This window comes from Bufo gargarizans, chromosome 8 (genome assembly GCF_014858855.1).
Source record: "Bufo gargarizans isolate SCDJY-AF-19 chromosome 8, ASM1485885v1, whole genome shotgun sequence".
NCBI lineage: Eukaryota > Metazoa > Chordata > Amphibia > Anura > Bufonidae > Bufo > Bufo gargarizans.
Window position 1 is genome coordinate 92,924,557 of NC_058087.1, and position 13,869 is coordinate 92,938,425.

The following is a 13,869-nucleotide window of genomic DNA, read 5'->3' on the forward strand; positions in this document are numbered from 1 at the left end:
TGCCTGTGTGTGTGCTGGGCCTAAATATATGCCAATGGACTGTTGCAGTGGTGGCTGACGTGAAGCCTCATTCTCTGCTATGACATGCAGACTAATTCTCTGCTGACATGAAGACAGATTCTCTGTTACGGGACCTCCCTCCTCTGCCTGGGTGCTGGGCCTAAATATATGCCAATGGACTGTTGCAGTGGTGGCTGACGTGAAGCCTCATTCTCTGCTATGACATGCAGACTGATTCTCTGCTGACATGAAGCCAGATCGTCTGTTACGGGACCTCTCTGCTCTGCCTGTGTGCTAGGCCTAAATATATGCCAATGGACTGTTGCAGTGGTGGGTGACGTGAAGCCTCATTCTCTGCTATGACATGCAGACTGATTCTCTGCTGTCATGAAGCCAGATTGTCTGTTACGGGACCTCTCTGCTCTGCCTGTGTGCTAGGCCTAAATATATGCCAATGGACTGTTGCAGTGGTGGGTGACGTGAAGCCTCATTCTCTGCTATGACATGCAGACTGATTCTCTGCTGTCATGAAGCCAGATTGTCTGTTACGGGACCTCTCTGCTCTGCCTGTGTGCTAGGCCTAAATATATGCCAATGGACTGTTGCAGTGGTGGGTGACGTGAAGCCTCATTCTCTGCTATGACATGCAGACTGATTCTCTGCTGACATGAAGCCAGATTGTCTGTTACGGGACCTCTCTCCTCTGCCTGTGTGCTAGGCCTAAATATATGCCAATGGACTGTTGCAGTGGTGGCTGACGTGAAGCCTCATTCTCTGCTATGACATGCAGACTAATTCTCTGCTGACATGAAGCCAGATTGTCTGTTACGGGACCTCTCTCCTCTGCCTGGGTGCTGGGCCTAAATTTATGACAATGGACTGTTGCAGTGGTGGCTGACGTGAAGCCTGATTCTCTGCTATGACATGCAGACTGATTCTCTGCTGACATGAAGCCAGATCCTCTGTTACGGGACCTCTCTCCTCTGCCTGTGTGTGTGCTGGGCCTAAATATATGCCAATGGACTGTTGCAGTGGTGGCTGACGTGAAGCCTCATTCTCTGCTATGACATGCAGACTGATTCTCTGCTGACATGAAGCCAGATTCTCTGTTACGGGACCTCTCTCCTCTGCCTGTGTGTGTGCTGGGCCTAAATATATGCCAATGGACTGTTGCAGTGGTGGCTGACGTGAAGCCTCATTCTCTGCTATGACATGCAGACTAATTCTCTGCTGACATGAAGACAGATTCTCTGTTACGGGACCTCCCTCCTCTGCCTGGGTGCTGGGCCTAAATATATGCCAATGGACTGTTGCAGTGGTGGCTGACGTGAAGCCTCATTCTCTGCTATGACATGCAGACTAATTCTCTGCTGACATGAAGACAGATTCTCTGTTACGGGACCTCTCTCCTCTGCCTGGGTGCCGGGGCCTAAATATCTGAGAATGGACTGTTCCAGTGGTGGGTGACGGGAAGCCAGATTCTCTGCTATGGAACCTCTCTCCAATTGATTTTGGTTAATTTTTATTTATTTAATTTTTAATTTAATTCATTTCCCTATCCACATTTGTTTGCAGGGGATTTACCTACATGTTGCTGCCTTTTGCAGCCCTCTAGCTCTTTCCTGGGCTGTTTTACAGCCTTTTTAGTGCCGAAAAGTTCGGGTCCCCATTGACTTCAATGGGGTTCGGGTTCGGGACGAAGTTCGGATCGGGTTCGGATCCCGAACCCGAACATTTCCGGGATGTTCGGCCGAACTTCTCGAACCCGAACATCCAGGTGTTCGCTCAACTCTAATGACAAGCTTATTAGTGTAGCCTTTTGCATGGAAAATTAGCGATTAGAATATTTGAGATCTACACTAGGATGATATCTGACACTGGTAAAGCTAGGTAATAACTTGCGATCTACACTGAGTTATTACCCAGCTTTTCCAATGTCAGATACTGACTTGCTACCTAATTATTACATAATATTCGCTATATTCCTATATATTAGTTTTTTTGAATATTCGTAATGTTCACTTCCTTCTGGGATTTGCGTCCCCACCTACAGTATCCCTTGGTTGAACTTGATGGACTTATGTCTTTGTTGCTGTTGTTATTTTATGCTCCTCCATATTGTTTTCATACACTGCTTATTTTTCTACAAACAAATAATTCACCTTGTGCCAATTTTCAGGTAGCATAACCCTTATTGCCATATAATAATAATTTATTCTTGACAGAAACAAACATTTCTGTTTAATGCTTTTGAAATATTTATTTACTAGGATCATGATAGAAGATGTTCAGAAGCTAATTGATCGCTCAAGTGTGAGCCTGCAAAGCACTGGGCCAATATCTCTGGAAAACTATGATTATACAATCTATCACCCAATGAATGAGGTAAGTGGAGGATTGAAACATACTTAAGAGATAAACCTTCAGGGGAAAAGCTACATCATTGAAATATAATGACAATAATCTTATAGAACTACAGTATTTAAATTCCAGTCTGCTTCCTGCTAAAAAAAATGGCTGTGATTGTACGTAATACAAAAAAGTATTTTATGAGGTTATCCCTAGTAAAAGGCTCTCAGTGGATGCAGCCCATCCACTGGTACTTTCATAAGTTAATGTCAGTTTTGTTTAGTACTGTCTTGCCAGACCACAGAATTTAAGATTGCAACAAATCCTGAGTACAGATGAGTGAAATGTTTGAAATTCATTTCAGGTCCTATTCTAGCAAATCTATCGGATGATTCAATTCTTATGTGAAAAAAATTAAACCCTAATCGAAAAGTTCCATATGACATTCTAGGGTCTCATAGGACTATATGCAACTACTTTCAAGCACTTTAACGCCAAGACAACATTAGTAATATTAAAGTGACAGCAATATACTAGGGGGGTTCAATAAGTTATCTACCTGCAAATTGAAGTTACTACATTTCAATGTAATCCCCCTTGACTTCAACACACTTAATCCACTTCACCTCCAATGATGAGATGCCCCCAGAATAGGAGAGTTCTTGCTGCTGCTGGAACCCTGTTTGACAGCATTATCATCAGGAAACTGTTGCCCATGCAGTAATTTATTTTGGTACCGAAAGAGAAAATAATTACTGGGAGCCAGTCTGGACTATAGCCTGGATGGTTAAGCTCCATGAAGCTGCATTCCCTGATAGCAGCTTATGGTTTGCGACACTTGTGAGCTGGCGCATTGTTGTGAAGCAGCAACACACTTGCCGACAACTGCCCACAGCATTTCTCTTTGATTGCCTCACATAATGCCTTCTTTGTTGAAGCAGAGTTGTCTTAGTAATTTTTGTGTTGTGTAGCATGAAACTGTTGCCATGATCTTTCTAGCTGACTGCTGCACATGAAATGTCTTTGGAGTTGGTGACCCCTTGTGCTTATATTGCATGGTCTCTTGTTTGGTCAGACCCATGTTTCATCACCCATAATAATTTGAGAATATAAGTCTATTAGCTTTTCTCTAAGCATGTCTAAAATCACTTGGCTAAATTGCTGATGACAAATTTTTTGCTCAGGTGTCAACATTCGTGGCACTCACTGGGAACTGACCCTTGACATCATCAAAACATCATGAATGATTGTAACAGCGGCTGCTGGGCGCCGCTGTTCCCAGCTTACCTCCGTGGTCCCGGGCACTGTTTTTAGCGGTGATCTGCTGCCAGTGCTTCCCATTCACCGCTGCAGTCCTGGGCTCTATCTGTGTAGGTACTGTTGTTCTGGGATCCGCTCCACATCTTTCTCTCTGCCCTGGCCACAGCATGCTTGCTGTTTGTTTCCTGCAGCATTTCCTTAAGGGCCGACGTGTTTCACTTCCTGTGCTTTATGGGTTAGGTCATGTGACCTCGCTGACCTTCACATATATAAGTGTCTCAGCCCTCTTCCCAGATGCCTCTGTGTAAAGGTCCTTGTGTCCTGCTAAGGGTCCCGATATCTGCTTATGTTCCTATGTTCCTGACTTGTATTCCTGGACTCTGCTACCTGTTTGATACCTGCCTGCTTGCCTTGACTCTCCTGTTGCGGTACCTGTGCTGCCTGCCCTGGCCTATTGCCTGCACTGTTGCTCCTGGTTATGACTCAGCCTGCTGACAACGTCTGTACCTCTGGTACCTTACCCAGGTTCCTTCTGGTCCCCCTAGACCAGCTGCCTCATGTGCCAATCCTCTTATAGAGGTAGCAACCTGGTGTTCCCCTCGGGAAAGTCTATCCCCACCATCAGGGGTACTGTGAAGATTGAGGGGTTCACTAAGACAAGGCCTTTAGAGGAGGTAGGACACGTGGCACAGTGGATTCACACCCGCCGGTTCGTGACAATGATACTGAAAACTGTGCCAACTGAAATGTTTAATTCATGAGCTATAACACTGATTTTGACACAACTATCTTTCAAAATCATGGCCTCCACTTTACAGTACATTTCCTATGAAGATGCTTAGACAGGACTCCCTGAATGGGTGTCACCTGCAATTGATTCCTTATACCATTTCAACAGCTTGGTCCAAAACTTTACTTGGTAGTAGGAAGGTGCACCATCACCATATACAGCAATCATCCTTTTATGGATCTCTTTAGGCGTCCTTCCTTCTTTTGTAAGGAATTTAATCATGTAAGAATGCTCCAAATGGCTAACTTTCTTAGTAAACCCACACTGTACTGCACTTGCCATTCTGTCACTTCCAGTTCATCAGACTGAACTGCTACTGTGTGTGTGTTGCATTTCCAGAAATGTCTTAACCTGTACAGACAAGAGCAGCTTTCTAACACTGACAGAACATTCTGGGGTACATATTTTATTTATTACCCCTCATATATGGCTATGAGCTTAATAATACACTGCTCTGCTCTGTCAAATAGTTATGATTTTTTAATTTAAAAAAAGAATCCTAAAATTATTCTTTATTGAGATTAGTATCAGAAAAATAAGTGGTTTGTTCAGAACAAGTCCAAAAATAAGGCCTAAACAGGAGCAGATGTCTGCCTATGTTTATACACACATGGTAGTATTGGAAAAAGCATTGGTTTGTTCTGAACAAGATGTCCAAAAATTCTCTTTTTGGGAGCAGTAGGAGTAAAGTATGGAACCTGACAGACAAGGCAGGAGATATGCGGCTCTGTAGGGGTAGTAATGGTGGTAGTAGACTTGGCAGAAGCTGTACAGTGTGGAACCGAATGGAGCAGAGATGTGTGCTTGCATAAGGGAAGTTTTAGTGGCAAGAGTATGGAACCTGATGACAAGGCAAAAGATGTGCGGTTGTGAAGGGATAGAAGTAGTGGCAGTAATACAGTAGCTTTGGAAGAAGCAGTACAATCTGATAGACAAGACTTCATGGTAACGAGTCACAATTTTTCATAAAATGGCGGCTACATGTGTGAGGACATGGGGAAAGGAACTTTGGGAAGGTGGCATCACCCAGATTGCACAGCATTCTGAGTGCAGGGACAGACGAGAGAATGCGCTAGAGATAGCAATAGGAAAAACCTCATTGTGAACAAAGAAACTGAAAAAAAAAACATTTATAAGTGCAAAGAAAGGATAGGGAGGAATCATTTGACAGCATCTTAGTGCAAGAAGAGGTGTCAAAAGGCGCTAGGGACAATGCTAGAAAAGTGATTTACAAGTGCAGGTAAAGATTAATTGGGAATCCAAATAGCCATTATACAGCTCTGTCATTCCTGCAATTTGTTCTTGGGGTGCAAGTGCTACGTTAAAAAGCCTTTAGTGGCTTATATATGTGGAAAAAGAAAAATATATACGCAGTTTGTTTCTGCAATTATATGTGGTGAAAGCATTTAGTGATTCAGTACCAAAAGAAAAAACTTATATGCAGTTCACTGTTGCAGTTATCTGCGGTGAAAACATTTAGTAGCCTATTTCAGTGCAGAAAGAAAAATAAATGCGCAGTTCACTGTAGAATTTATTTATGGTAAAAGCGTTTAGTGCCATATTTCATTATAGAAAGAAAAGTATATACAGACTTTACTGGTGCAGTTATTTGTAGTTCAACTATTTTGTGGCCTATTTCAGCACATAAAGAAAAATATATTCTCAATTTACTTCTACAGTTATATCTGTTAAAAGCGTTTAGTGGCCTATTTCAGTACAGAAAGAAAAATACATACGCACTTCACTGGTGCAGGCATTTGCGGCAAAAGCGTTTAGTGGCCTATTTCAGTACAAAAAGCTAAATATATTCTCAGTTCACGTCTGCAGCCATATGTGTTGAATGCTTTTAGTGGCCTATATCAGAACAGAAACAAAAATATATACACCGTGAAGCATGGAGGAGGAGGTGTGATGGTGTGGGGGTGCTTTGCTGGTGACACTGTTGGGGATTTATTCAAAATAGATATTCAATACTGAAACAGCATGGCTACCACAACATCTTGCAGCGGCATGCTATTCCATCCGGTTTGCGTTTAGTTGGACCATCATTTATTTTTCAACAGGACAATGACCCCAAACACACCTCCAGGCTGTGTAAGGGCTATTTGACCATGAAGGAGAGTGATGGGGTGCTGCGCCAGATGACCTGGCCTCCACAGTCACCGACCTGAACCCAATCGAGATGGTTTGGGGTGAGCTGGACCGCAGAGTGAAGGCAAAAGGGCCAACAAGTGCTAAGCATCTCTGGGAACTCCTTCAAGACTGTTGGAAGACCATTTCAGGTGACTACCTCTTGAAGCTTATCAAGAGAATGTCAAGAATGTGCAAAGCAGTAATCAAAGCAAAAGGTGGCTACTTTGAAGAACCTAGAGTATGACATATTTTCAGTTGTTTCACACTTTTTTGTTATGTATATAATTCCACGTGTGTCATGGCCTTACCTCCTTGCTGTTCTCCTTCGTTTGACATGTGCTGGCGGCCATCTTGGTTTCTGGGTTTCTTGTAGCCTCCCACCCTGCGGCTCCTCCTTCCCACTGGGAGGAGCTGGATGCCTAGCTCATATATATAGGAGGTCTGTGGCTTCAGTTCCCTGCTTGGTCCTCCTGTGCTCACATGCTTCTAAGACTGCTGCTGCTTCTGGTTCCTGATCCTGGCTTCGTCTGACTACCCTGCTGATTCCTGATCCTGGCTTCGTCTGACTACCCTGTTGGTTCCTGATCCTGGCTTCATCTGACTACCCTTCTGGTTCCTGATCTCTGGTTTCGCAAGACCCTGCTTCGGTTTAGCCATCCGTTTGGACTTTTGCCTTACAGCTTTATTTTCAATAAAGCCTTCTTATTTCCACTCATCTCTTGTTGTACGTCTGGTTCATGGTTCCATGACATTAGGACCAAGCCGGGAATTCTGACGGTACAGGGCCATCCTCGCTACCTATGCTGGTTGCCAGACTTGATCAGCAGGATCACCTGTTGGGTCGGTTCGCTGTGGCGTTGCAAACCCTGCTTGAACGCACGGCTCATTTAGCTTCCGTTGCCGATGGGTCGGTTGTCGCTCCTGGGCCCGCTCCTACTGCCGCTCCGGTTGTTGCGCCAGAGTCTACCCCGACACCTGTTGCTGCGCCTGCGGTGTTTCGGGGTATGACCGATTCTGCCCCCCTTCCACAGCGCTTTGGGGGAGAGCCAACTCAGTGCCGAGGTTTCCTTAACCAGGTGGGCATTTACTTCGAGTTGCTGCCACATGCCTTTCCTACTGAGAGATCAAAGGTGGGCTTCTTGATCTCGCTGCTCTCGGACAAGGCCTTGGCCTGGGCCAGCCCTTTATGGGAGAACAACAATCCGGTGGTTGCCGAGTTTTCCGGTTTTGTTGCTTCTCTTCGGAAGGTATTCGATGTGCCGGCTCGTGCTGCCTCTGCTGCGAAGCTCCTTATGTCCATCAGACAGGGTTCACGATCCGTAGCTGAATACGCCATTGAGTTTCGTACCCTGGCAGCAGAGGTGGGCTGGAATAATGAGGCTCTGGTCGCTGCTTTCTCTCATGGTCTCTCGGATGCCTTGAAGGATGAGGTTGCAGCTAAGGACCTACCTGTGGAGCTCGAGTCTCTTATTTCTTTCCTGATTTTGATTGACACCAGACTCAGGGAGAGACCTTCCTTTCAGGAGAGCCTGCGGAGGCCTTCTAACAGATTGGCGCCTACGTTTGCTGTCCCACCCGTGCCTCCCTCTCCTCCCACGCCTCCTGGGGATGACTTGTCTGGGGGTGAACCCATGCAGCTGGGGTTTGCTCGCCTGTCCGAGGGGGAGAGGGTACTCCGGAGACGCGAGGGCCGATGCATGTACTGTGGTCTCGGTGGGCATTTTCGGTTGGCATGCCCGAACCGTCCGGGAAACGCTCGCACCTGAGATCCTGTCGGGGGCAGATCTTGGGTGGAGTCTCCTCGTCCCCGGTTTCCCGTGTTGACAAACCACTGATTACTGTTGTCCTCTCCTGGGTCGGGGGCTCGGTGACGACCCAGGCGTTGGTGGACTCTGGTGCTGGTGGTTTGTTCATTGATAGTGTGTTCGCTGCCGCCAATTCCATTCCTCTGCAGCCTCGAGGTTCCCCACTGGCTCTTGAGGCGATAGACGGCAGACCCCTTCTGCCGCCACACGTGACTCATGAGACCCTTCCAGTGGGGATGGCCATTGGTGCCGTTCACAGAGAGTCGGTCTGTCTCCAGGTTATTTCGTCTCCACACTACTCGGTGGTCTTGGGGTACCCCTGGCTCCAGAAGCATAATCCGACTTTCGATTGGAAATCGGCCGAGATCCTCTCGTGGTCACCGCAGTGTGGGGCTAGTTGCATCCATGGGCCTGTCAAGTTGCTGTGTACTTCCTCGGACTCTCTGTTGCCTCCTGAATACGAGGAGTACCGGGATGTATTCGATAAGGTGCGTGCGGTTGCCCTACCTCCGCACCGCCCATACGATTGTGCCATAGAGTTACAATCTGGTGCCGTTCCTCCTCGTGGCAAAGTCTATCCACTGTCGGTAGCGGAGAATGAGGCCATGGAGGAGTACGTGAGGGAGGCGCTTTCACGCGGACACATTCGCAAATCCTCGTCCCCGGCAGGGGCTGGATTTTTCTTTGTGAAAAAGAAGGGCGGTGAGTTGAGGCCTTGCATCGATTACAGGGGTCTCAATCGCATCACGATCAAGAACGCTTACCCGATACCCTTGATTTCCAAGCTGTTCGATCGCCTCAAAGGGGCCACGGTCTTTACCAAACTCGACCTGAGGGCGGCATATAACCTGGTAAGGATCAAGGCGGGCGATGAGTGGAAGACCGCGTTTAACACCAGGACCGGTCATTATGAATCCTTGGTTATGCCCTTTGGGTTGTGCAATGCGCCCGCAGTCTTCCAGGAATTCATCAACGATGTTTTCCGTGACCTGTTGCAGCAGTGTGTGGTGGTCTATTTGGATGACATCTTGGTATATTCTGAATCCATGGAGGCCCACATTCTGGATGTCAGACGAGTGTTGCAACGGTTACGAGAGAACAAGCTGTTCGGTAAGCTTGAGAAATGCGAATTTCACCGATCCCAGGTAACCTTCTTAGGTTACATCATTTCCGCTGAGGGGTTCTCCATGGATCCTGAGAAGGTTTCGGCTGTCTTACAGTGGCCCCAGCCCAGTGGTCTTCGTGCCCTGCAATGCTTTTTGGGCTTCGCCAATTATTATCGGAAGTTCATCAGGGACTTTTCCATGCTAGCCAAGCCTCTCACGGATCTGACCAGGAAGGGCAGTAATCCCCAGGTCTGGCCGCCCGAGGCCATCCGAGCTTTTGAGGCTCTAAAGTCCGCCTTTGTGTCGGCTCCGATTCTGTCGCATCCCAACCCTGGGTTGCCGTTTGTCCTCGAGGTGGACGCGTCTGAGACGGGAGTAGGCGCCCTCCTGTCTCAGCGTAGAACACCAGAGGGTCCTCTGCTTCCTTGTGGGTTTTACTCCCGGAAACTGTCTTCCGCGGAGTGCAACTATCAGATTGGTGACAGGGAGTTATTGGCCATCGTGCAGGCCCTTAAAGAATGGAGGCACTTGCTCGAGGGCTCGGTGGTTCCGGTTCTCATCCTGACGGACCACAAGAATCTGACCTACCTCTCTGAGGCCAAGAGATTGACACCACGTCAGGCCAGATGGGCTCTGTTCTTGTCACGTTTTAATTACGTGGTCTCCTACCTACCCGGTTCCAAGAACATCAGAGCGGATGCCTTATCACGGCAGTACTCCGAGCTGTCCGGGGAGGAGTCGATTCCGACTTCGGTCATACCTCCGAATCAGATCCTGGCCGCCATTCGCACCAGCCTGACCTCTCCCCTGGGTGAGCAGATTTTGGCGGCTCAATCTGGTGCTCCCTCTGGGAGACCCAACGGCAGGTGTTTTGTGCCTGAGGAGTTGCGCACTCGGTTGTTGCGAACCTACCATAACTCCAAGGCCGCGGGGCATCCTGGAAAGAATCAGCTGTCCTGGGCTGTTTCACGTCTGTTCTGGTGGCCTTCTCTACGTTCTGACATCGCCGCATATGTAGCGGCATGCTCCGTTTGTGCCCAGAGTAAGTCCCCTCGGCACCTTCCGTTGGGCCTTTTGCAACCCATAGCCACCGGGGAGCGTCCATGGTCACACCTGGGGATGGATTTCATTGTGGACCTCCCTGCATCCCGAGGCCATACGGTCATTCTCATGATAGTGGATCGGTTTTCCAAAATGTGCCACTGTGTACCTCTCAAGAAGTTACCCTCTGCACAAGAGTTGGCCTCGATTTTTGCCAGGGAGGTCTTCCGGTTGCACGGTTTGCCCAAGGAGATTGTGTCGGATCGGGGGAGTCAGTTTGTGTCCAGGTTCTGGCGCGCCTTTTGCTCCCAGTTGGGGATTCATCTCTCTTTCTCATCGGCCTACCACCCTCAGTCCAATGGGGCCGCAGAACGATCCAATCAGGCCTTGGAGCAATTCCTTCGTTGCTATGTCTCCGATCACCAAGACAATTGGGTTGACCTCCTGCCTTGGGCTGAGTTTGCCAGGAACACGGCGGTGAACTCTTCCTCTGGGACGTCTCCCTTCATGGCCAATTATGGGTTCCAACCTGCCGTGTTACCGGAGGTATTCTCTCCCCAGGATATTCCGGCTGTGGAGGATCACCTTTCCGTCCTACGTGCTTCTTGGGTACAGATCCAGAGGTCCCTTGAGGTCTCTGCGCAGCGCCAGAGACTCCAGGCTGATCGCAGACGAGCGCCTGCTCCTTCCTACCAGGTCGGAGACCGCGTATGGTTGTCCACCCGCAACCTCAACCTTCGAGTGCCCACTCCCAAGCTGGCGCCTCGCTTTGTTGGTCCCTTCCGAGTGCTTCGCAGGGTAAACCCGGTAGCCTATGCCCTTGCGCTTCCTCCTGGCATGCGGATCTCCAACGTGTTTCATGTCTCCCTCTTGAAGCCACTGGTGTGTAATCGTTTCACTTCCTCGATTCCTCGGCCTCGTCCGGTCCAAGTGGGCAATCGTGAGGAGTATGAGGTGAGCAATATCCTGGACTCACGCCTGGTCCGCGGCCGGGTGCAGTTTTTGGTCCATTGGCGTAGTTATGGTCCAGAGGAGCGTTCCTGGGTTCCCTCCGCAGATGTCCATGCTCCTGCCTTGCTCCGAGCCTTGCACGCACGCTTCCCTCAGAAACCGTTCCTTACTCCGCGGAGGAGGGGCCCTTGAGGGGGAGGTACTGTCATGGCCTTACCTCCTTGCTGTTCTCCTTCGTTTGACATGTGCTGGCGGCCATCTTGGTTTCTGGGTTTCTTGTAGCCTCCCACCCTGCGGCTCCTCCTTCCCACTGGGAGGAGCTGGATGCCTAGCTCATATATATAGGAGGTCTGTGGCTTCAGTTCCCTGCTTGGTCCTCCTGTGCTCACATGCTTCTAAGACTGCTGCTGCTTCTGGTTCCTGATCCTGGCTTCGTCTGACTACCCTGCTGATTCCTGATCCTGGCTTCGTCTGACTACCCTGTTGGTTCCTGATCCTGGCTTCATCTGACTACCCTTCTGGTTCCTGATCTCTGGTTTCGCAAGACCCTGCTTCGGTTTAGCCATCCGTTTGGACTTTTGCCTTACAGCTTTATTTTCAATAAAGCCTTCTTATTTCCACTCATCTCTTGTTGTACGTCTGGTTCATGGTTCCATGACAACGTGTTAATTCATAGTTTTGATGCCTTCAGTGTGAATCTACAATTTTCATAGTCATGACAATAAAGAAAACTCTTTGAATGAGAAGGTGTGTCCAAACTTTTGGTCTGTACTGTATATATGCATTTCACTGGTGCAGTTATTTGTGGTAATAGCGTTTAGTGGCCTATTTCAGTACAAATAACTTCTCCAGTGAAGTGCTTATATATTTTTCTTTCTTTATTTCATAGTCATGACAATAAAGAAAACTCTTTGAATGAGAAGGTGTGTCCAAACTTTTGGTCTGTACTGTATATATGCATTTCACTGGTGCAGTTATTTGTGGTAATAGCGTTTAGTGACCTATTTCAGTACAAAAAGAAAATATATTCACAGTTCACTTTTGCAGTTATATGTGTTGAAAGAGTTTAGTGGCCTATATCAGAACAGAAAAAAATATATATATACGCAGTTCACTGGCACCTGAGGGGTTAATTGTGCGGATCACAGCCCCCTGTAAGAGATCGGGTGGTGCCAGGCAGCAGGGGGCAGTTATGTACACAATTTTTAGTATATTCTAACTTGAAGCATCCCCATCACTATTGGAACGCCTCTGTGTTAGAATATACTGTCGGATCTGAGTTTTCACGATCTAACTCAAATCCGATGGTATATTCTAACATAGAGGCGTTCCCATGGTGCTGAGGATGCTTCAAGTTAAAATATACTATCGGATTGGAGAAAACTAATAGGGACTCCTGACTTTACATTGAAAGTCAATAGGGGACGGATCCGTTTGCAATTGCACCATATTGTGTCAACGTCAAATGGATCCGTCCCCATTGACTTGCATTGTAAGTCAGGACGGATCCGTTTTTGGGCTCCGCGCGGCCAGGCGGACACCAAAACGCTGCAAGCAGCGTTTGGGTGTCCGTCTCCTGAGCGGAATGGAGGCGGAACGGAGCCAAACTGATACATTCTGAATGGATCTGCAACCATTCAGAATGCATTGGGGGATGTACGGATCCGTTCGGGGCCGGTTGTGAGAGCCTTCAAACTGATCTCACAAGTGGAACCCCAGACGCAAGTGTGAAAGTAGCCTTAGTTGCCTGTTTCAGTGCAAAAAAATATATATTCTCAGTTCACTTCTGCAGTTATATGTGTTAATAGCCTTTAGTTGCCTATTTCAGTTCAGAAAGAAAAATATATAAGCACTTCACTGGAGAAGTTATTTGTGGTAAAAGCGTTTAGTGGCCTTTTACAGTACAGAAAGATAAAAATATATGCATTTCACTTCTGCAGTTATATGTGGTAGAAGCGATTAGTGGCATATTTCAGAAAGATAAATATTTATGCAATTCACTGGTGCAGTTATTTGTGGTAAAAGCATTTAGTGGCCTATTTCAGTACAACAAGAAAAATATATTCTCAATTCACTTCTGCAGTTATAGGTGTTGAAAACATTTTATGGCCTATTTCAGTACAGAAAGAAAAATATATACGCATTTCAATGGTGCAGTTATTTTTAGTAAAACCGTTTAGGGGCCTTTTTCAGGGCAAAAAAAAAAAACATTTTCAGTTCACGTCTGCAGTTATATTTGTTGAAAGCGTTTAGTGGCATAATTCATTACAGAAAGAAAAATATATATGCTCTTCACTGGTGCAGTTATTTGTGGAAAATGCGTTAAGTTACCTAATTAAGTACACAAAGAAAAATGTTAAAGCACTTCACTGGTGCAGTTATTTTTTGTAAAACCATTTAGTGGCCAATTTTAGTACAAAAAGAAAAATATATT

General features: G+C 47.1%; 1 protein-coding gene across 1 annotated transcript in view; it reads left to right on the plus strand.

Moving 5' to 3' along the window:
* The window catches only part of LOC122945409 (carboxypeptidase O-like), a 236,667-nt gene that overhangs the window by 115,407 nt on the left and 107,391 nt on the right, over positions 1–13,869 (plus strand). The window contains exon 4 of the mRNA XM_044304480.1: positions 2,271–2,385. Coding sequence (XP_044160415.1) covers positions 2,271–2,385 — 115 coding nt within the window. The remainder of the gene's footprint in view (positions 1–2,270; positions 2,386–13,869) is intronic.